The sequence below is a fragment of the Eurosta solidaginis genome, chromosome 1 (assembly GCF_040869045.1).
Source record: "Eurosta solidaginis isolate ZX-2024a chromosome 1, ASM4086904v1, whole genome shotgun sequence".
NCBI classification, from domain to species: domain Eukaryota; kingdom Metazoa; phylum Arthropoda; class Insecta; order Diptera; family Tephritidae; genus Eurosta; species Eurosta solidaginis.
Window position 1 is genome coordinate 320,181,550 of NC_090319.1, and position 25,580 is coordinate 320,207,129.

At 38.9% G+C, this 25,580-nt stretch overlaps 1 protein-coding gene across 1 annotated transcript in view; it reads right to left on the reverse strand.

The window, feature by feature from the left end:
- The window catches only part of KaiR1D (Kainate-type ionotropic glutamate receptor subunit 1D), a 43,655-nt gene extending 31,034 nt beyond the window's left edge, over positions 1–12,621 (reverse strand). The window contains exons 1-2 of the mRNA XM_067761774.1: positions 12,275–12,621; positions 8,575–8,730 (exon numbers count right to left, since the gene is read on the reverse strand). Of these exons, the coding sequence (XP_067617875.1) occupies positions 8,575–8,730; positions 12,275–12,392 (274 nt within the window). The 5' untranslated portion in view covers positions 12,393–12,621. The remainder of the gene's footprint in view (positions 1–8,574; positions 8,731–12,274) is intronic.
- Positions 12,622–25,580: the final 12,959 nt, after the last annotated feature.

Genomic DNA, 25,580 nt, shown 5'->3' on the forward strand with positions numbered 1-25,580 from the left:
AGCGCAATCGTCGCGATTATCGTGCGGGTGAATTGAGTTTTCATTTAGTCGCTTACTAGCAAGCAACGAGCTAACAGTAAGCATATTTATCGCGCATAATTTTTCATACATTATACCGGTTTGCCGATACCCACAACTGATGTTGCTACGCCAAGTGCCAAGCGACGACTAACTCAATTAACGACGGCAGAGCGAATCATATGCGTGTGAATTGAGAGGGCACAATTGTGCTATGAAATGAATAGCCCTGTTTTATGCTATTCGTTGCTTTATTCGCATATTTCTACTTAAGTCTAGACGTTTCGCGTTTTAGAACTGCTGTATCTCTTGCTTGGTAATTTAGCTACGTACATGCGTGTGTATAGTAATTACTACGGGTGATGAGATGAGGTATCTCACTTCTCATCGCCTTCCATGTATGTATGTGTGTAAGAAGTGTTCATGTACACAAGTGTGGTTTTTGTTGTTGTGTGATTACTTACTAACAGCCTAGTGATGTCAACATTAGCCACAATAGTTTTCAAAGCAATTATTCGCGCGCAAATATGACAGTTTTCGTGATAATATACCAATTGAAATAAGAATACTTAAAATCTTGTAAGATTTGTTTATTTTATTGTGAATCAAAGCAAAAAAACTTTGACAACCTGCTGCGAAATCATAAGATAATGACATATGATAGACCAGCAACTTCATCTACAATGCTCTACTTGTTTAAGGTGATAAACGGAAGATACTCTGTTGAGAACCAACCGACTGATTGTCCCTTGCGAAGACTGTGACTGCGACTGAACTGTGATAGAAGAGCAAAGTTATCTAAGCCGCAGCCCACAATCATGATAGCCAATAATCGTAGCGACAAAGCCCAATATGAATTAAAGAATCCATAATTTGTGTTACTATTTATCTCATTAAAATTTAAGTGAAGGCCTTTGAATAGCCAAGTACGGAGGAGCATATGGGTGTGAATGGGTCAATAATTGTCATTGCGAGATTGCGAATGAGTCGCATGAAACGTCTATGTGATTTAATGTAATATTTCAGTCGCTGTGACAGAATCAAATGTACATACAACCCTAGCCCCAAGCCCTAGTGAAACTCCCTCGTTGTTCGCTATTGTTGTGGATAAGGTGGCTTTGAACTAAGTCTGTAAAACATTCCGGTGTGAGAAGTGCCGAATCGAAAGAAATTTTGCAGCTTACGAGTTTCTGCCACCCCTATGGAACAGTTTTCATCAATCTTACTTATTATTACTTTTGCAACTGATGGTGATACACGATTGGACATTAACTTGTGGCATCGGCACCGCTTGCTTAATCCTTCCTGTATATGTTGTCATGCACCAACGACCTCTCAGGTACTTCGCGCTATAGGTCGGAGTTAGATTTTAGAAGGCCTTGATTATATCGACAAGGACTATTTTCTTGTTCGGTTTTTTTCATTAACTTTATATTTATTAGCATTATTTTTGGTTTCTTCTCCTATCTTAATTTTTAAATAACTTTCATGTGAGATATAGACCTGTAACTCGGAACGTAGTTAGAAACCCGATTAAAAAAACTCTATACAAGGCGCGATAACCTCTGAAGAGATTTGAGGCCGAGCTTCTCTTCCATTTTGCGTCGTACTCATAATTTTTCTTGCAAATTTGCGGGACGGCACCTACATGTTTTACGCCGACTGCGAATGGCATCTGTTTTCACTGAGAAGCTTTTCATGGCAGAAATACACTTGGAGTGTATTCGGTGTATTCGATTACAGTGTTATATATAGAGAAAAAAATACCAGGTGGGGAAGGAATTGTTGTTGTTGCAGCGATAAAGTTACTCCGCGAAGGATTTTGGGAGTGTTATTGTTGCTGGCAGGAATCGCCACTGGTAGGTGAGATTGACAATTGGTTGAAGAAGCTAAAAATCGAAAGTGTTGCGCCATACAGCCCCTTAGATCATTTGGTTATTTTCGTCGATTTTTGCGACAGGCAATGGTATATAGGCAGGCATGGGTATATTATAAGGCTCCTAGCCCGATAGGGAGGTGGACTCAGGATATTTCGTGTGGGATTAGGAAATCTTGTCATAGCTTTTTAGTGAATTAAATTTTAAACGCAGTTCTACACCCTGTAACAAAGTAATATATAGATGACGCTGATTTGCGGACCGAGATACTCCTGCCGAATTGGAGAATTCTGCTTTCCATTTCAATGTAAATTCTCGGCGAGCTAAGGACCTGCAACTTGGAAAGTACCTCAACACCCCCCCCCCCCCCCCCCCCCTATAATTCTTCTACACCTAAGGAAAAAATTAGGAGAAGTAGCGTTTTGATCGTTTCATTGAAAAAATTTGTGGAAAAGAAGTAGCAGTACGGTCTCTAGGGTCTGGAGCTATGGGCAGAGTTTCTCTTAAAAAACCGGGGTTTCTCAGATTGTATGCCTATACAGAACGAAGTCGCTGACGCAGCTCTTTTTATGGCAGAAATTGGTTCTGTTGACCAACGCCAAAGGAGAGATACATTTAGGATTTTCATAAAGCAACAAAGTTAATTTTATCTTGACCTAAGCCCGGGAACTTCGGTAAAGCAGGTAGTTGTCATATACACTAAATCACGGCTGCCTTCTTGAAATGCCGACTAAATAAGCTCGAGTATCACCCCGTGTAGAACGTTCGATGCGGCCGGAAGGCAATAAAAGGGCTCTCTGCGATCGCTGCTACTGCTACCAATTACACCCGAAAAGACGAGTACAGCAACAAAAAAAAAACCCACTGAGTACCCAGAATGATTGATGTATAGACAGTTGTGATTGTGACTATAACCGTAGCCGGATCCTCAACCACAACCTCATGGCTTAAACGTAAACTGAAACCGCACCGCAACCGTAGCAAAGGCTGTGCTGAATCGGTTACTATAATCTTTAAAGTTACCGTTATAATACCCAAAGCTTGAGCAGTAACCGTAAAAGAAAATATCGCTGTTACGCTGCACATGGCCATAACGTAGTCGTAAGCATAAACTGCAGCTTTGAGAGTAGGCGTAAGAATCAACCTTAGTAACTGAAGGGATAACTGAATCTATAATTGTAAAACAATCGGTAACTTTTAATGTAAGCGCAATGCTGACTACAGCTGTATGAACCCGCGCTTACCGCAGACGTAATCATAACTGGCTCCGTAACTTTACCAGTAACTCTGACTGCAAATGTAAAGAGAATTAACACGAGTCCCATCCTTTATCTTTGACTTCGTCTCCCAAGTTATAATTAATAATCTTAATAACGATCAAAAATCGGTGCAGTTAAATAACTCCCCAATGCAATAACTCCCAACAAAAAAATGAAATAACTCCCAAATATTTTCCATACAAATTGGGACTTATTTCATTATGAAATAGCTCCCAATTGATTGGGACTTATTTCATAATTTTTGCTGGTAATTATTTCATAATGAAATAACTCCCAAATGCAATAATCCCCAGAGTTATTTCATAATTTTTTGAGATTGGGAGTTATTTCATTTTTACTGGGACTTATTTCATTGTCATTCAAATAATCTGAAAGTAATAGTAATGGCGACTCCCCCTTTCTAAAAACACCACCCCCACCTGGGGAGGCTTATAGTTTGATTCCAATTTAATATTAAAGTTACCAAAAAAATGCAAGAAAACACAGTGAATTGAACAAAAATGGTGCTACCAGACTTCAAAATATGTATTAATATAAAACGACTCAATCTATTTTAATCACGCATTTTTTTATTCCAGATTTTCTATTTTTTGTTTTTATGAAGTAAACGTAATTTATTTTAAAAAACCGCATTTTTTATTAAATTAACATAATTTATTAAAAGTAAAAAATAAAAGGAACAAGTCGGCGTAGAACACCTTTCTGCATAGGCGGCCTTCGGCCGCGCTTATAACAATAACCCTGGGCTACGCCATGCCAAGTCCGGGCGTGTGGTATAACCGTGGCTACCGCCACGGTGATGTCCTTCTACGCATAAGGGTGTGTACGCCTATGCAGAAAGGTGTTCTACGCAGAATTACTGTGCATCGCGCGATTTTTTAAACTCAGTTGAGCAGAGCTCACAGAGTATATTAACTTTGATTGCATAACGGTTGGTTGTACAGGTATAAAGGAATCGAGATAGATATAGACTTCCATATATCAAAATCATCAGTACCGAAAAAAAATTCGATTGAGCCATGTCCGTCCGTCTGTCCGTTAACACGATAACTTGAGCAAATTTTGAGGTATCTTGATGAAATTTAGTATGTTGGTTCCTGGGCACTCATCTCAGATCGCTATTTAAAATGAACGATATCGGACAATAACCACGCCCACTTTTTCGATATCGAAAATTTCGAAAAATCGAAAAAGTGCGATAATTCATTACCAAATACGCATTAAGCAATGAAACTTGGTAGGTGAGTTGAGCTTATGACGCAGAATAGAAAACTATTAAAATTTTGGAAAATGGGCGTGGCACCGCCCACTTTTAAATGAAGGTAATTTAGAAGTTTTGCAGGCTGTAATTTGGCAGTCGTTGAAGATATCATGATGAAATTTGGCAGGAACGTTACCCTTATTACTTTATGTCTGCTTAATAAAAATTAGCAAAATCGGAGAACGGCCACGCCCACTTTTTAAAAATTTTTTTTTTTAAATTCAAATTTTAAAAGAAAAGTTAATATCTTTACAGCATATAAGTAAATTATGCCAACATTCATCTCCAGTAATGATATGGTGCAACAAAATACAAAAATAAAAGAAAATTTCAAAATGGGCGTGGCTCCGCCCTTTTTCATTTAATTTGTCTAGGATGCTTTTAATGCCATAAGTCGAACAAAAATTAACCCATCCTTGTGAAATTTGGTAGAGGCTTAGCTCCTAGAACGATAACTGTTTTCTGTGAAAAAGGGCGAAATCGGTTGAAGCCACGCCCTGTTTTTATACACAGTCGACCGTCTGTCCTTCCGCTCTGCCGTTAACACGATAACTTGAGCAAAAATCGATATATCTTTACTAAACTCAGTTCACGTACTTATCTGAAGTCACTTTATCTTGGTATACAATATGGCCGAAATCCGACTATGACCACGCCCAATTTTTCGATATCGAAAATTAAGAAAAATGAAAAAAATGCCATAATTACATATATACCAAATACGAAAAAAGGAATGAAACATGGTAATTGTATTGGTCTGTTGACGCAAAATATAACTTTAGAAAAAAACTTGGTAAAATGGGTGTGACACTTACCATATTAAGTAGAAGAAAATGAAAAAGTTTTGCAGGGCGAAATCAAAAGCCCTTGGAATCTTGGAAGGAATACTGTACGTGGTATTAAATATATAAATAAATTAGCGGTACTCGACAGATGATGTTCTGGATCACCCTGGTCCACATTTTGGTAGATATCTCGAAAACGCTTTCACATATACAACTAAGGGTCACTCCCTTTTAAAACCCTCATTAATACCTTTAATTTGATACCCATATCCTACAAAAACATTCTAGAGTCACCCCTGGCCCACGTTTATGGCGGTATCTCGAAAAGGCGTCCACATATAGAACAAAGGCCCACTCTTTTTAAAATACTCATTAACACCTTTCATTTGATACCCATATCGTACAAACAAATTCTAGAGTCACCCCTGGTCCACCTTCATGTCGATATCTAGAAAAGGCGTCCACCTATAGAACTAAGGCCCACTCCTTTTTCAAATACTCATTAACACCTTTCATTTGATACCCATATCGTACAAAAAATTTCTAGAGTCACCCCTGGTCCACCTTTATGTCGATATCTCGAAAAGGCGTCCACCTATAGAACTAGCGCCCACGCCCTTTTAAAATACTTATTAACACCTTTCATTTGATACCCATATCGTACAAACAAATTCTAGAGTCACCCCTAATCCACCTTTATGGCGATATCTCGAAAAGGCGTCCAGCTATAGAACTAAGGCCCACTCCCTTTTAAAATACTCATTAACACCTTTCATTTGATACCCATATCGTACAAACAAATTCTAGAGTCACCCCTGGTCTACCTTTATGGAGATATCTCGAAAAGGCGTCCACCTATAGAACTAAGGCCCACTCCCTTTTAAAATACTCATTAACACCTTTCATTTGATACCCATATCGTACAAACAAATTCTATTGTCACCCCTGGTCCACCTTTATGGCGATATCTCGAAAAGGCGTCCACCTATAGAACTAAGGCCCACACCCTTTTAAAATACTCATTAGCACCTTTCATTTGATACCCATATTGTACAAACAAATTCTAGAGTCACCCCTGGTCTACCTTTATGGAGATATCTCGAAAAGGCGTCCACCTATAGAACTAAGGCCCACTCCTTTTTCAAATACTCATTAACACCTTTCATTTGATACCCATATCGTACAAAAAATTTCTAGAGTCACCCCTGGTCCACCTTTATGTCGATATCTCGAAAAGGCGTCCACCTATAGAACTAGCGCCCACGCCCTTTTAAAATACTTATTAACACCTTTCATTTGATACCCATATCGTACAAACAAATTCTAGAGTCACCCCTGATCCACCTTTATGGCGATATCTCTAAAAGGCGTCCACCTATAGAACTAAGGCCCACTCCCTTTTAAAATACTCATTAACACCTTTCATTTGATACCCATATCGTACAAAAAAATTCTAGAGTCACCCCTGGTCTACCTTTATGGAGATATCTCGAAAAGGCGTCCACCTATAGAACTAAGGCCCACTCCCTTTTAAAATACTCATTAACACCTTTCATTTGATACCCATATCGTACAAACAAATTCTATTGTCACCCCTGGTCCACCTTTATGGCGATATCTCGAAAAGGCGTCCACCTATAGAACTAAGGCCCACACCCTTTTAAAATACTCATTAACACCTTTCATTTGATACCCATATCGTACAAACAAATTCTAGAGTCACCCCTAGTCTACCTTTATGGAGATATCTCGAAGAGGCGTCCACCTATAGAACTAAGGCCCACTCCCTTTTAAAATACTCATTAACACCTTTCATTTGATACCCATATCGTACAAACAAATTCTATTGTCACCCCTGGTCCACGTTTATGGCGATATCCCGAAAAGGCGTCCACCCATAAAACAAAGGCCCACTCCCTTTTAAAATACTCATTAACACCTTTCATTTGATACCCATATAGTACAAACAAATTCTAGAGTCACCCCTGGTCCACGTTTATGGCGATATCTCGAAAAGGCGTCCACATATAGAACTAAGGCCCACGCCCTCTTAAAATACTCATTAACACCTTTCATTTGATACTCATATCGTACAAACAAATTCTAGAGTCACCCCTGGTCCACCTTTATGGCGATATCTCGAAAAGACGTCCACCTATAGAACTTAGGCCCACTCCCTTTTAAAATTATCATTAACACATTTCATTTGATACCCATATCGTACAAACAAATGCTCGAGTCAGGCCTGGTCCACCTTTATGTCGATATCCCTAAATGGCGTCCATCTATAGATCTATGGCCCACTTCCTCTTAAAATACTCTTTAATACCTTCCATTTGATACACATGTTATACAAACACATTCCAGGGTTACCCTAGGTTCCTTTTACAACATAGTGATTTCCCTTACTTTGTCTCCACAGCTCTCAACTGAGTATGTAATGTTCGGTTACACCCGAACTTAGCCTTCCTTACTTGTTATTCTAAATTTTCTGTTTTTCAAATATCATTGTAACTGACTACATAGTATAAAGATACCATTTCAAATTTTGATTTGGGAGTTATTTCATTTTTTTTGGGACTTGCGGTTTCATTATTAAATAACTGGCAAATACTGGGGCTATTTAATTTCTTACTCTTGGAGTTATTTCATTTATTAAAGTTGGGAGTTATTTCATTTTTTTTGGGACTTATTTCATTGGGACTTATTTCATGGGAGTTATTTCACTGCACCTCAAAAATCGTCATTGTTCTACCTTCTGTCACTTAGGTCTGTATATTCCTTCTGTTGTTCTCCTTCCCTTACTACAAGCTCCGATGCTTCATTCTGTTTTCGATATCCATTTTCTCTCGTATTCCTCTATCTTCCTAAATTTTCTGATTCTTTTCCTAGCCGTTCCTTTTTTGTTCTGCTAGGAATTATGTCCAGTTCGTGTGTTTTTCGCGGGGCATCGAATCTATTTACGCTTAACTTGTAATAAGCAACTCGCTAAATTCGTCAGTGGTCATTCCGACACTCTCGGATTAGGAACTCCTCAAAGATGTCGCAGCATCCTTTAAAAGGATAATGCGGTTGCAGGCTGGTGTCTGTTCCAAAGTTATCGCCTTCTTAATCCCGACTTGGAAGCTGACACACTAGCCCTTTTCTAGTATTCAATCAAGTTTCCAGTTACCATATTAAGAAAAGTAAGTAAATTCACATATTTAGCCTTTAAGTACCCACATACTGAAATAGAACGCAAGTATTAAAATAAATTGCATGCCATAAACCATAAATAGCTTGCTTGCAAGTACCCCATACACACTTGAAATGTATATTTATAAATAAAATCGCATGCAATTAAGAGCGCTTACCCCTTTTGCCCGCATGAAAACTATCGTAGGGTGAAATACGTTCGATTTGTGCCACTAGCTTGGAACGTGGTAAAATTAGACGGTCCGAATTGATATGATCGACGGCTTGGCGAAACGCCAGCTCCTGTGTATCATCAGTGGGATGAAAAAGGCCGCCTATAAAATAAAAACATACAGCTATGTATGTATAATATATAAAACATACAAACAAACAAAGCAAGTATAGGTCAGGTGGAACCGTATATTATATACCCGACTGCGAGATTAAGCATAAGTCCATACATTGGAGACATTTAATAAAGGAAAGGAAAGGAATAAAGAAAAGTAGGGGAGATGCAAACAAATTTAGAGAAGTCGAAACCGAAGTCACTCCGGAGCCGGAACCGAAACCGCACGGCGTGTTTTAAATTTGTTAGCGAAATATGAGCAATTTGTTTTCGATGAATTATCGGTTTTTCCTGACATGTTATATGCGCTTTATCCATTTCTTATTGACAAGGTTCGTTATGGATGTGTCATTTTCGAGGTACAGACGCGTTATCGATTTGTTAACGAAATGTTATAAATTTGCTATCAAAAACAAATGCTAACAATGAGCTAACCGATTATCGACTATTCGTCGAAAACTTATCGACATTTTATCAAAAAGTTTTAGATTTGTTATCGAAAAGTTAGCGATTTTTTATCAATAAGTAATCGATATGTGCCCAAAAACTTATCGATATGACTTCGAAAAATTATCGATTTATTAAGGAAAAATTATAAAATACTTATCAACAAGTTATCGATTTATTATTAGAAAGTTATCGATTTTGTAAAGTTTTTGCTTTATCATAGAAAGGCTATCGCTTTTTTATTGAGAATTTGTCGATATTTATCGAAATGTTAGTTGTAAAATTTATATCAATATGTAATAAGTTTTTAAATATTTATTAAAGTCTTATCGACTTCCTATCAGAAGGATATCGAATTTTTATCGAAAAGTTATCGCTTAACATGGAAAAACTAGCGCTTTTATATCAAAAAGATTTCGTTTTGCTGTCGATAATTTATCGATTATTTATCAAAGATTTATCGATTCTTTATTTAAAAGTTTTCGATTTGTTATAGAAAATTATCGATTTTTGTTTTATGTATTTGCTATCAAAAAGTTATTCATTTGCACAGAAAAGCTTTCGATTTCTTATTATCAACTTGTTTGAAGAAGAAAGTACTTCAGTCGACACCGCAGTTTGGAACTAGTAGAAAGGAGAGGTCTCCACAGAGTTGCGTGAGACAGGTGGAGGAAGACTTGACTTCCCATGGGGCTACCAATCGCCGTCAATTACTTCGAAACACGGAAAGCTTGCGTGATTTGTTACGAAACGTTCAAAATCGCTATACGTTACTTGCGGGAGTGCGGACGCTGCGTTGATTGTGTTAGTGGTGAAATCATCGCTGTCATACTCAATGAAGATCAATGGTTGTGACCCTAAGAATATAGCTGGATGGTCTTGTAACTGACTTCCTATCAGCGTAAGAAAGAGAAGAGAGGAAAGGGCCTTTTCCTTCGTTATCTCCTCCACGTGAGCAAAATTTATTTAAATGAGTTAAGAAGTCCAATGCTTCCATAACAGATAGTGGGCCTTGTTGTTGTTGTTGTAGCAGTGCTTCGCCCCACCTAACAGCTGCGACCGATCACAAATTGACATCAATATCCTGTAACGGGAGTCCAAGGAAACTTACTGTTTCAACAGGGATGGACCATAATGAAAGGGGTGTTAGAGGCGTTGGTTCCACATTACAATTAAAGAGATGGTTGGTGCCACGTGGGGACACATTTCAAGCGGAGCATACATTTTGTATGCCGGGGTTGATTCTAGATAGGTAAGAGTTTAACCTATTACAGTATCCAGAACGAAGTTGAGCTAGAGTGACTCGCGTTTCCCTGGAGAGTATGCGTTCCTCTTCCGCAAGTTTTGGGTACTGTTCTTTGAGTACTGGATTCACCGGGCAATTCCTGTCATAAAGGTCCGTCGCCTGTTTGTGGAGTTCACCAAGGAACTGCTTGTGTTTTTTTGCTTCATACGGCTGAGTTCTCAGGTACCGTATTTCCTCAAAATGCTTACGGAGATGAATCCTTAAGCCCCTAGGCGTTGTTGGCTCATCAATCAGATGTCTGTTGGGATGCCTAGGTTTCTGGGTATTCAACAGGAACTGTTTGGTTAGCATCTCATTCCTCTCCCTGATGGGGAGTATTCTCGCCTCATTATGTAGATGGTGTTCTGGCGACATAAGAAGACAGCCCGTGGCGATTCTGAGAGCAGTATTTTGCAGGCCTGTAGCTTCTTCCAGTGGGTAGTTTTTAGGCTTGGCGACCATAAAGGGGCTCGTAGCACGCAATCGGCTGGTCAATTGCTTTGTATGAGGTAATGAGCGTTTCTTTGTCTTTTCCCCAAGTACTGCTAGCAAGGAATTTGAGGATTTTATTACGGTTCTGTATTTTCGGAACAATTGCGGCTGCGTGCTCACCAAAATGTAGATCCTGATCAAACGTGTGATTTTAGGGTGTAGGACAGTCGGTAGCGTAGTGCCATCGACGTGGATGTTCAAAATGGTCGACATTTGGGACGTCCATGTTGTAAATAAGGTCGCGGTGGATTTAGTCGGTGATAATGACAAGTTTCGCGAGGCGAAAAAACTGGAGAGATCAGGGAGGTAGTGGGCCTTCATATCCATGTATAAAATTATTAACGACAACAGTTACTATCTTACATACAATTATTTCCATTGGATGAAAGAAAAAAACCTGACAAATTTTCTGAACTTGTATTGTAATTTTCTTTACTTGAATCGTAATTTTCTGAACTTAAATTGGAAAAGGTGTAGTCCGCTTAAGAACCATCTATTCTGTTCGTTTCAATAGTTTTGTGACCTCCAATAAAGCTTCAGTCCCTTTTTGTAAATTGACGGCAGTTGGAAGCACCATTGGTCAAGGTCAAGTGAAGTGTTCACCATTGGCGTCTCTAAATGATGTATGGGACGTTTTACACCGAACACGTGTTTGTTTGTTGTACCTTCGTATTTGCTTTTTTAAAGTAGACCTGTTTTAAAGGTTCAAATATTTCGTCGTCAGAGTTATTTCAAATTTGTTTCTTTGTATACTTCCATGTTTTCAAGTAGATTTTTAATAACATAAATATAAATAAAGGATAAACCGGAAATGTGTTAAAATTCAATTTTTACTAGTGCAACTGGGTATACAAAACTTGTATACAAATTAAAACGGTAGCTTTTTCTTGAAATTATGAGGAAATCGAAAAGTTGTGAAGGGTGATAATATGGGTGGGATTGATAAGCTGAACAAATAAGGAAAACGGTAAAGTGGAATACGAGAAAATATGAAATGTAAACAAAAGTCCGTTGTGTATTCTCAATTTCCCCGTTTTAATTGATGTGAGTGAGTGAGTGTTGAAGGAAAATTGTAATATCCGTAAGCACACACATACACAGAAAGCATCCTCGCGGTGCTCCGTTCACACACACACACAAACTATTTAAGTTATAAATTTAATACAATCAGAAAATCAATATGTTTGTTAGTATGTAAGTGGACTTGGCTATGAAAAAAAAATTTAAATGGACTTTTGCGTGCATTTGTCCATCTTCGCGTTGGCTTGGATTGGACTAATGTTTGACAAGTAAATGCTTGGCTATTTACCAATTTTGATGACATCGGGCAGCGCAAAAATGTGACGCTGTTGCAGGCTTAACACGACAAAATAAAGCACCAGATGGAGGCAGCTCCAACGCCGTGGCACAGAGATAAACGAGCACATACTGATACAATGCCTTTAGCGGCCGCTGAGCCTAATACTAATTTTTCGCTAACTTATAACACACTTTGTTGCGGTTATTTGTAGCAAAATTTACAAAATTTTTGTTAAGTATTTTTCAACTATAGCCAAATTTTTGACTATTTTTAAGATTTTTTTTTACATCACCACACACACACATATACTGATTGCTTATACCATAAACAGGTGCGTTTAGTTTTTCATCCGTAAATGTTTTGTATACATTGACAGCTGGAATGGAACTGATTGCATTGTGACACTTGGAAAAATATGCTTGCTTCAGTTGAATGGATGCTGCATGGCCGAGTGTGGAACGGAGTTATGATGTGCAATTGGTGTTGCCACTTGTATGGAAAAGCAACTCTCAACTATACGGCACGACTGATTTCTCAAATGACATGTGCAGCTTCTGCGCAGTGGATGCTGTACCGTTGGTGCAGAACATAAATTTGAGTAAGATTATCAAAGCTTTCGCATTGTAAGCTTTTCATTTTAACAGTTATTGAAAGTTGAGTGAGAATGCGGAAATAAAATTTGTATATCGACATTTTAATAGTCCTGTAAAATAAAAGTAGCTAAGTCGAAAACCCAGGCTCTTAATTTTTCGTTTGTTATTCAAAAGTTCGACACTGTTCCTATTTAGTTACTTTGACTTTTTTCTTGTAAAAAACAAGTCAGTTAAGGTTAGGTTAGGTTGAACCAGCCGGTCAATAAAGACCTCGCATAGATTGTATGTATCCATATTGTTGCTAGAAGTTGTTTTACGGCCAAACGGAAGATCCCAATTAGGAAGCAGGACTTATGTTATGGAACAACTCCGTCCTCTTGACAAATACTAGAAGTTTTCTAGAATATAGCTTAATTGCTGCCTCGAGATCTACCAACTCTGCCGCCAATAATAAGTAGAGCCTTGGCCTGGCGTGCGCAGGACATGAAAACAGGACATGTTTAACTGTTTCTTCATGAAGCTAACAATTCCTATACTTGCTGTTACTGACGAGGCCTAACTTCTAAGCATGTGAAACCAGAAGGCAGTGCCCAGTTAGTATACCCATCGTAAGCCTTAAGTCTTCCCAGGCCACCCCGTCTCAAACCTTCATTAGTTTCGAACGGCTTGGAGAAGTCCTTCCCAATTCTAACTGCGCAGATTAGGTCATATAAGTTTTGCGGGTAAACTAAACTCAGACGTAGCGGCATATAGGCAGCTCCTTTTTCGCAGATTTTTTTTTTCAAGTTTTGGCGCATTGTGAAAATCTGGTCGATTTCCAATCGTCATGCATGCGCCTTACCAAATACTCTCCGCCGTATTTGAGTAGCTTCGCAGGCAATTTATCAGCGCCCGCAGCCTTGTTGTTTTTGTAATCTAGTAAATGCTATTCTGATTTCAGCATAATCGGGTTGTTGGACACTAACTCCACCATCATCGACTGCGGGATTGGGTTCATCATTCCTGGGCGGTGCATCGCTGTCTCTGCTTTCACCTATAAAGGCATCTTGCCTCCCTTTTTAACTCGCGGTAGCCTAACTTGTTGCGCTTGCTAGGAAGCGTCTTTAATATTGACATAACAAAAGAGGTATTTTAGAAGCCTTTCATTGCAGAAATACACTTCGAAGGCATGGGAAACCAAAATAGCTTTTGTTAGTTTTACCGTGACCTGAAACTGGTACTTTGTTATGGTGGACCAGCATACAAACTTTCAGCTTTAATACTGCATACGAGTATATGGCACCAGCAAAGAAGTCGGCTGGATCTCCGATTATAAAGATGATGCTCAAGGAAATGTAATTAGTTCAATTAAATAATCATCTATGTATTTGTGTCTTGAAATATGGGATATACAATTTGCTTGATGACAGGTCATTATTATTTGTCTTCATTGCATTACTCGTTGCTCTCATTTGTCATTCTTAATAAGCGGGTCAGGAAAATACCACAAATGTAATGGCACCTTGGCGTAAATTTTTGAAATTTCTATCAGCAAAAGTTGCGTGTGAAATTCTCCATCATTTTCATCGTTGTCCCTTTTACGTAGATAATTCGTTTTTGCTTTGTTTTTGTTTTTGAAAGCCGAGGTCGTCGGCTATCAGAAACTAAATAACGGTGGGATAAACATTTTTCGCAGGCAACTTCAAAAAGATGCAAGGGAATATACACAAAGATACTAAATGCAATAACAAGTACCAACCCAGCAGTAAATACAAGCAGTTTTAAACAACTAAAAGAATCGAAAGGAACTTTGCGGTAGTCTTTGTTGTTTTGTTCAGAGTAGGAAGAGTATGTACACTTTCGATATCCTAGTCAACTCTGCGGTTATGATAGGAGTCAGCATATGTCTGTGCCATGTCACCGCATCAGACAATGTTGGGTTAATAATCCAGACCTTAATTTAATGCCTGACACTTCAAGTGCATTACAATAGCCTTTGCGACATTTAGCTACATATGTTCACATCGGTTTTGGATTGAATTGGAAGTGGATAACTGCCTCGTTGAAGCATTGTATGAGATGGAAGATGCTAAGAATTAAGAGGCAACTTTCGGCTGAAGGCGAGAAGCCTACAGGAGGGGAGTCTTAAGCTGTAGGACAGATGGACCTTATCGCGATGTAGCAAATACTTCGAAAGCTGCAAGTCAGAGAGAGAGAGGGCATGAAAAGTTGTGTGTTGCCAACAACGGATCTGGAAGAAAGTCAATGGGAGGTACGAGGAGCGAAAGGTAGGTAACATTAAGACTCCGGCTGTTCTCTAGACGAAGAGTAATGTGGTGACGTAGTCTTTGACTGTACTGTCTACTGAAAGGTAGAGATCTGTAGAAATGGAGCTTATTAGCTTAATGCCCAAGATAATGCGGGAAGAACCAAGTAAGGCGCCCCACCTTTGATTCGGCGGGGTGGGTGTGGTATAGCGGTGTAAAGATGATAGCGTGCGACAATATCGCAAACTTGAGCTAGGGGAAGTTATCCAATACCTCTAAAAGCACGAGCGTGCTCATGGAGGTGGTGGATAGAGCGCAGGTCACCACGATACCAAAAGTTAAAGTATGGGTATCATGCGCTATGAAGGCCGTGAATACTTGGAACGTATTTAAGGAATCTCGACCAACGGAGGAGGACATCTTCCAACTAAGGAAGCAAGCGGGGCATATGTTGTAGACGCAACTTGGGAAAATTGGCGCAAATGCACGCGACAATGCTGGGCGATAAAAATGATGGAGACGCGTCTTTGTGGAAGAATCGTCAGCAGATGTTGTTGTTTAAAACCCAAATTCGTGATTTGGTTAGATGTGGCCGTCGTTAGTCCCATATTAATATATGGAGCTATAGCATGATGATCGGTCATGGACAAACAATACAACATTTAAAATATGAATATAGTGTAGCGCACGGTTCTCAAAGGCATAGGTTAGGTTAGGTTAGGTGGTAGCTGCCCTGATAAAGATAGCTCACTTGGACAACATGAAGGTCCGTTGTGATACCACATACACCAAAAATATGGATGACTTAAATCTAGCTACTTAGAGAATCGTTGAGTAGCAACGATAAAGCTCCAAATGATACCGATCTCAACTTTGGATAAATCCTCGGGAGATCCAAGTGAGTCGCGACCGAAGTACTTTCGCCTAGTGCTGGCAAAAGCTGGGCAATCAAGCGTAAAGTGATTTGGTGATTCCACCTCATCGTCCTCCATACAGCTGCAGCAGGATGGAGTTTCCAGTATATTGAGACGTACCGCATGGATACCCATCGGACAGTGCCCTGTCAAACCCCCAATGACCATTAATAGGTAAACCTTAGTGAACCCAATTATTTCAGCAGACCTCCTGCCATCCACTTTCGGCCAGAAAGATCTTGCTACCCTTCAAGACGTGGTGTCCACCCAACGTTTGCTGAGCTGACTCGAGGCCCAGCTATGGAGGAGCAATCCACAGGTGGCCAGCGGAATACCGAAGTCCCTACAGCCATCTTCATTCTGTTCAGTTGTACCGATGCGGGCTAAGAGATCCGCTTGACAGTTACCCGGGATATCACTATGGCCCGGGACCCAGATAATCTCAATTGTAAAATAATTCGATGCAATCGCAAGCGAGGTCAGGCACTCCCAGACCACCCTCCATCGCACTGTAGTTGAGTTTAAGGCCTTGATAGCCGCTTGGCAATTAGAGTAAACGTTAAATTCCCTAACCGTAGTTGCACTGGATAGCATTCCATCCACCGCATCCTTAATCGCAGCAACTTCCGCTTGGAATACACTACAGTGATCAGCCAACTTAAACTTGCGGCTTACATTTAGCTTTTGACAAAAGACCCCCTCGCCAACCTTTCCGTCCAACTTCGACCCATCCGTGAAAGGCATAACAGGTGCATTAAGGTCGTGTCCAACCAGCGCACTAAATGTGTTTCTAAACCAGTTACCTCCTCACACACATGTACGTGAAACTGCAAATTGGTCTGCAGGAAGACTTCATGCGTATCCTCAGAAATCTTCTCGATGTGGCGCCGTCATCAGATTATCACACGTCCTCAGGTGAAAAACGGCTAAAGTCCCCTCAAGATAAGACTGGCGGTGCTATGGGGTGCATGGAAAGCACATGATTTCGTACTACACGGACGTTTGAAAAATGACTGCGGTGATGGAGCGGGTGTCTTCTGTGAACATCTTAAGTGTCGCTGTCAGTCCGACTATGAAGAGGGCGTATACGCTTCTGTCCCGGACTACCCGGTGAAGGGATGCGAGGTGTGCATTTACTCAGATAATCAAGCAGGTGCTCATGGCATTTATCTCCCCCATCACTTCTTCTAAGGCCATGAGCAGCTGAAAGAGGTCGCTTCAAGGCGCAAATAACTTCGCAAACAGAACTCTTATATGGCTACCTGGCCACAGAACTATCGAGGGCAACGAGAAAGTAGACTAACTTGCAAGGGCAGGGGAGATTCATCATCCATTTACATCAATCAAAAGAAACATCCATGGCAGATTAAAGGGGTTAGCAGTCTTCAAATGGTACTCCTCGGACACCTGCAAAATAACTAAGCAACCCTGGTAGGAGAACAGAGGATCTGATAAATATATCGAGGAGAGAAATCTTAAAGATCACTGCCACAATCACGGGACACTGACCGCTTGACCTGCATGCGAGGGAATGGGGACTGTTTTTAAGAGCATTTTCAGCCTAGCTTAATTGGTGCCTCCAGATCTGGCAACTTTGCAGTCTCCAGTACCTGGAGCCTTGACCTGGCGAACATAGGAGACGAACACAGAACGTACTCAATCGTTTTTTTCCTGCAACTCGCACTTCTTACATCTTTTCCGGCTTGATTGACCATATGCAGCTCCTGTCTCCTTTTGATCTTTCACAAACCGATTGGGAACCCGGCATAGATATATGGTCTGGCCTGAGTGAGGTCAAAGACTAGTTTGAGAAAGAAACTGCTTTTAAATAATAATTTTCTCACTAAACATTTCGAAATTAACTACTGGGTGGTTTGCTTTGGCATCCTAGCCCAAGTCATGAAAATTTAATTTCATAGTTGTACGTTAAATATTCTTCTGTGGTCTTCAAAGTGCTTGGAAATATTTGTTACAACATGAAGAAAGAAATCGCAAAATGTAAGTTTGAAGCAAAATGTTAGAAAATTCGATTTTATTTACTTTATCCACTAAACAGCAACATCTACACTCCCTTTCTCCTGTCCATACCAACAAGTGACCAGCGGCTAAATGTGCACAAAACAACTGCAATGAAAGTCTGTTTTACTTACTATATACTTGTACATATAGATCAGTGGTGCACGCGAGAGATTCACAGAGCTTCGGAAAACTATTCGGCGTCCACATACATGTCGTGTGAGCGTAGCTATAGTGATTCAGTAAAACAAGCAGTCAATCCGTTTAAGTTTGTACTGCCAGGCATAGATGAATGGATTTGCTTTTTGTTTCGACAGAGCGCTGTCGAAATGCAAATTTTTTATAACATTTGTCAATAAAGCCATTCCGAACAAAAATTAATAGAACTGAATATGAGGATTTTTGACATAGTTGCGATTTTATAGTTTCAATCATTTAATAAAATTATTGTAGAAAAATATACATTTTTTTAAACTTCTTTTACAATAATACGACTAGTTCCAGTTACCTTAAACTTAAGAAGTACAAGAAAAATTTACATTTTAATTAAATTAATTAGTCAAATTTATGTTTGTTTGTTTTAATGGTGTGTTCAATTTATGCTTATTATCGCATATTGCGATGGTGTCATTTCGAAAACCACCAACGAATTCATCATCATTCGAAATGGTACCATCGCAATATGCCAGTAAATATTTCTTTCTTTCTTTTCAGTTTCTCTCAGAAAAACATAATAATTGCACATTCAATTATTATAAGCCAGTGTTAAGCTCCTGAATTCCTAATATTAATTAGTCAAATATTGTAACGCATTTAACTCTCAGTGAAAAACGTTTTTTTTTTTTTTCAATCTGAGGAAATAGAACCAAGAGTATAGTAGTTAACATAATTTAGTAGATAGGGCTTATCTTTCATGTCTGACGTTCCAGGTTCTGTGATTAAAATCGACTGGTTGCATTGAAACTTCATATTTATTTATCTATTTATTTATTTAAAATTATAGTTGACTCAAAAACAGAGCGGTCGACTGCTAAAAATATTAAAGTATAATATATATATATATAGAATATATAAGATTAATATAAGTGTCCCCAGTGGCGGGTCGTCGTCAGGAGCCCAGAAGGGAGCTTACGCGAGGTGCTCAGAAAGGAGCTTGGTGCCCATAAGGGGGCTGACGCGCCGTGCTCATAAAGGAGCCCGATGCCCAGTAGGGGGAACGCGCGAATCGGTTGAAGTACCGATGTATCCAATCCACCCTTATACGATCGTGCCTGTTTTCTACGGAAGAAATAATAATTCCAGCTTTTTTAAAAAATAAATTAGCTTGTATCTCTTAGTTTAGATAGGCGAGTATTGCATTACATATAGTGGCAAAAGTACATTCAAGACTGATACAGTTATACAAGTCATTGTAGTGCGAGCACCAGATAAGAAGAGGATTATTTTTAGCAAAGTTTCGACGACAAAGGAGTAAATAAAAAGGAACGTAATGTCCGGAAACCCTAGGAGGAACTGCAAAAAACAATCGGCTGAGAAGGTCAGCAGAATCAATTTCTCCAATAATGAGCTTATGGAAGAACAATACACCCAGTAATATTCTCCGGTTTTCCGGAGCTAATAAGAAGAAGTCTATTTCTGTATGGTGGAAGGTGGAGATTATAGTCCCAGTTAAAGCCACGTAATGCGAATATCAAAAATTGCTTTGGAACTGACTCGACGCTTTATATGATTTTGAGAAACAGGGGACCAAACGCATAAGCAATACTCGAGTATTGGGCGGACCACCGATGTGTAAAAAATCTTAGTGAGGTACGGATCATCGAACTCTTTAGCCCATCTTTAACGAACCCAAGTACTCCCCATGATTTGTTGGCAATAGATGAAATATGCATGTTGAAACTCAGTTTCGGATCAAAAAGAACACATAGATCATTTACACTAGATATACGCTCCAAAGGGTTACCATCTATTACATACGGTTTCAAAACTGGTTTCACTCGGTGAAATGTCATATGCTTATATTTAGAGCAATTTAAAGATAATAAACTTGTTGTGCACCAACAATGGAACGAGTCTAAGTCGGCTTGAAGATAATCCAAGGAACTCAAATCGGTACAAAAACTTTTTTAGTGATAACTTTTAAATGGGAAATAATATTTTCCCTACGCCTTCGAAAAAAATATATTTACACTAAAACACGTATTCTATATCTTTTTCCCATAATTTTTCCGCATTTCTGCAGCTCTTACAGATATTTTTTTTTTTTTATATGCATGTATATTTGTAGTTTATGCTTTTCTTCTAGCCATTTGCGTGTGTATGTGTGAGTAACTACTTCTCTTAGCTGATGAATACATATGTGTATGTGCGATATTCTTCGTCGCCTTCTATGTACGTAAGAGTGGCTGCTTGGTGTTTTCGTTGTTGTGATTATTTACCAACAGCATAGTGATGCTAATATTCGCCACAGTATTAAGTTATCTTTGCTTCAAAGTGTAAACATCTTGTGAATTCTATGCTCAAAAAGTTGCGTTTGTATTCGAAGCTCTATTGGCGTTGTACACCACTGCTGCATATTTAGATTAATGTATATGCATTTATAACTAGCAGTAGCAGATACTCGTATATTTTTTTATGTTTTATATCACCGACTTTTATTCTGTGAAAGCTTCTAAAGAAGCGTCTAGAGGATACAATAATAAGTGATATAATGTAAACATCATAAACAACGAGTTTAAATTAGGTCAACGGCAGCAGATGCAGGCAGCAGAGCAGCAGTTTTACTGTCTTTTTCAATGATTGTCTTAGCGCATGATTGGAGCGCGTGCGATATAAAATGAGTACAGATTTGCTGTTGTTATAGCAGCGGAAAAATGTAAAAGAATGAAAAAGCAATATTATTATACTGTTAGTAAGAAAATAATAACAATTTAACTGTAGGGAATTTGGTTGCAGCTTTTTTTATAATGTTTATTTACTGAGAGGTTAATCCGAGTTTGGGGCACTCTACCCTCAGCGCCTTCATCATCTCTGCGTGCGTTTCTTTTGTTTGAAAACTAATATTTTCAAAGATCTAACAATGTGATCCTCCCCTGCTTTCTACTTTCTGAACGACTGATACATATACCTAATGAAATTATGAATAAAAACAATAAATAGTTTAGAAACTCTCGCCAGAACGGAAGCGCTCAACCATACATTTTTACATAAAACCAAAAATTTCAAAGGCAGTTAACAATAACGACCTGCAAAGGTTGATGAAACACAATATTCAATTTGTCCCACAAAAACAAAAAAAAAAAAAAAATAATAATAATTATGAAATTAACGAGAGGCATGGTGAACAGCCCAGGTTTGCTTAATCACTTTTCTTAAGCACATGACGATAAAGTTTTGAACTGCATGAACTATTTCGCTGTTTAAATCGGCATTTCAACAAACATAGAACTTATTTTCATACTTCTGAATCTTACTTAATTGGCGCTTAACCGTTTAAATGGATATGGCCGTCGAACAAGCTGCGCAAGTCACTTCTTCGCTCGGTCAACTGTGACCAATTGGTTACACCAAGGGTATCTAAAACGTTTTCCACCTCTTCCTTTCAACGTTGTGGCGGCCGCCCTCACTATCACTTATTCTGATTTCACTATATCTGTCCACTTTTCCAACAATTTTCGGTTTGACGCTTTGCTCAGGGCTAGCCACCATAAGACTACCCCATTCAGCAATATGGACCGAAAAATCCCAATACACATCTATCTGCATATTCTTGTAGTCAGCCTTCCTTTTTGCTCTTTTACACTTGTATTCTGCAATGTACGCTTGTTTCTTCGTTTTCCTTACAGTTGAGCTTTTTGACCAGAACTACGCCTAGGGATCTGGCTTTTATCCGCCGTATTTCGTACCGTCCCGTGTATAAGGTAAGCTCAACCTTATTATGGAATAGGCGCTGAGTGCCCAACGGGAGGTGAAAAGGAAACCTCCTTTAACCCTACCTAGCTATTGTTTACAGAGCCATCCTTGCTTGAGTTTTACGAATCTATCCAGTCAATACAGTATTCCGAAAAAAATTCGGCATCTGAAAAACAGATCCGTAGTTTTACTTAAAGCTTCAATGTGGTTTATTTCGTATACTTATCATCAGGGCTATTCAACATTTTTTATATTGAAGTACAAATCGCAATACATACACAAAATTATATGTATACTGAAACTCCAAAAAAAAAATCTATTTTAAATGGTTAAAGAATTTTTATGGCCCCCTTAATGAAAAAATTTTGAATTAAAATTTTTCTCAGTGCTACAATATTTATGAAAAATTTTTGGTTGTCAATTTGTTAGTGTAAATTTGAATATCATACCGAAGTGGCTTAGATCCATATGGAACTGCTTTTTCTTTGCACTTTTTTATGAAATTCAGTCGCTTTCATATGATTAGAATTTTTATGTGAGGGCATATGGGAGTGCTCTGAAATTTTTTTTTTATATTCAAAGTATGAATTTCTATCCTAGCATATACGTCAGGGCAAAACAAAAACAAAAGTGCTATAATTGTATAGGGGCTGAGCAGCTCTGCCCATGATAATGCTCACGACTAACACCGTATGTATGTATGTTTTTTATACTCAGCTGAGCAGAGCTCACAGAGTATATTAACTTTGTTCGCATAACGATAATACGTAACGGCATAAACTAATCGAGATAGATGTAGACTTCTATATATCAAAATGATCTGGGCGAAAAAAGAAATTCATTTAGTCATATCCGTCCGCCCGTAAACACGATAACTTGAGTAAATTTTGAGGTATCTTGATGAAATTTGGTATGTGGGTTCCTGGGCGCTCATCTCAAATCGCTATTTAAAATGAACGAAATCGTACTGCAACCACGCCCACTTATTCGATATCGAAAATTTCGAAAAACAGAAAAAGGGTTGACCTTATGACGCAGAATAGAAAATTAGTAAAATTTTGGGCAATGGGCGTGGCACCGCCTACTTTTATAATAAGGTAATTTAAAGATTTTGCAAGCTGTAATTTGGCAGTCGTTGAAGATATCATGATGAAATTTGGCAGAAACGTTACTAATATTACTATTTGTGTGCTAAATAATAATTAGCAAAATCGGATGGCGAACACGACCACTTTTAAAAAAAAATTTTTTTCATCAAATTGTAACAAAAAATTTGATATATTTACAGTATATGAGTAACTTATGCGAACAGTCAATTTCAGTAATGATATGGTGCAACAAAATACAAAAATAAAAGAAAATTTCAAAATGGGCTTGGCTCCGCCCTTTTTCATTTAATTCGTCTAGAATACTTTTAATGCCATAAGTTGAACAAAAATTTACCAATCCTTGTGAAATTTGGTAGGGGCATAGAATCTATGACGATAATTGTTTTTGAAGCCACGCCCAGTTTTTTATACATAGTCTACCGCCTGTCCTTCCGCTTGGCCGTTAACATGATAACTTGAGCAAAAATCGATATGTTTTTACTAAACTGAGTTCGTACAAAAATGGCCGATGTCCGAATATGACCGCGCCCACTTTTTCGATATCGAAAATTACGAAAAATGAAAAAAAAAATGCCATAATTCTATATCAGATATGAAAAAAGGGATGAAACATGGTAATTGGATTGGTTTATTGACGCAAAATATAACTTTAGAAATTACTTTGTAAAATGGATGTGAGCCCTACCATATTAAGTAGACGATAATGAAAAAGTTATGCAGGGCGAAATCAAAAATCCTTCGTGGTATTACATATATAAATAAATTAGCGGTACCCAACAGATGATGTTCTGGGTCACTCTGGTCCCCATTTTGGTCGATATCTCGAAAACACCTTCACATATACAACTAAGGGCCAGTCCCTTTTAGAACCCTCATTAATACCTTTAATTTGATACCCATAACGGACAAACACATTCTAGAGTCACCTCTGGTCCACCTTTATGGCGATATCCCGAAATGGCATCCACCTATAGAACTATGGCCCACTCCCTTTTAAATACCTTCCTTTTGATACCCATGTCATACAAACACATTCCAGGGTTACCCTAGGTTCATTTTCCTGAATGGTGATTTTCCCTTATTTTGTCTCCAAAGCTCTCAGCTGAGTATGTAATGTTCGGTTACACCCGAACTTAGCCTTCCTTACTTGTTAAAAACTCGAAATTTCCCAAAATGTTTTAAGTGTGGCTTAGCATAAGATATTTTGGATAGAGGTAATTAATCAATTTGTAGCTTTTAGTCATTTCCATGTAAGCACGAAATCAAAATGGCAAATGGCATTTCCTAAAGGTCACCGTATGAGCTAAATGAAACTTTAACCAGCTCGGCTTTCGCGGAATCGCATACTCGAAACCACGAACTCAACTTGGAAACTAGAGAGAGGGGCGCTGGTGCAAAGAAATTTAATTAAATTTTCCAACAAAGTAGCAATTTCTTGTCGCATGCCAATCAAAATGTAACATAACATTATGGTACCGACATGGGAAAGCGAAATAGGTGTTTAGATCCGTATATGGGCATTGCATTGCAAATACAAGGGTGGTTCCAAAGTTCATCACACAAAGTGCTCTGAAATTGCTCTGGTTAAAATGACTCTCAAAAACTATCATAAGATGATATACATAAGTATAAAAATGGTGAAACTTCCTTACAGGGAATCGCATTAGTTCCGAACTAGGGTAGAACTATCTCTTGAAGAGGCGGTACTTGTTTAATTCTGTTCCCTCGCAGTGCTTTGAACTGACACTTCTAACATTGTGATGTCCTACCAAATGGCAACGTAAGTAAGTTAGTGCTACGAAATAGCTGCGTTTTGGAAACCTTTTCAACACGTTCTTCACTGGTTGAGTCGTGTGTGGTTCTGAAGTTATCGCTGTCTTTGAGCTAAGACTTGGCGCTGTCGGTATAAAAGTGGCTACCTCCCCACCTAGACCTCCCTGTCGTTGTTGTTGTTGTAGCGATAAGGTCACCCACACACACAAGGGGCTGATAAGCGCAATTCATAGCTTCCGCAACCCAATTGTCAACCACACATAAGCGAGCCGAATCCTGTTATAAGTATGCATATATCGTACACATATCTAGCAGGCGAGACTATGCCGACCCCAAGTTCCTTATGGAATCAAGGGGTGGGGGGACAGGATGGCCTAGAGGGTTAGGTGTGGTCATATCAAATCGTTGCAGAGATGGTCGGGCTAGTACCTTAATGATGCATGTTACCGGAACGTACAGTTTCTGTATACGGCAAGGGACCATCAACATAGATGGCACTCCCCAGAGCCTTTGGGGAGAGTCTTTATCGCTACAATAACAACAACAACAAAAACACTAAAGGTACAAGCCCGACTATCTCGGGAACGATTTAATATGACCACTATGTACCTTCTAGGCCATACCAACGTTTTTGGAGAAACTACGGGAGGGTGTTTGCTCTGCAATCCTTAGATGATACGTGGAAGCTCTTATCTGCCTTAAGAATGACTGTAATTTTGATTATATTCCAAGAGTTCGGAATGACCCAGGTA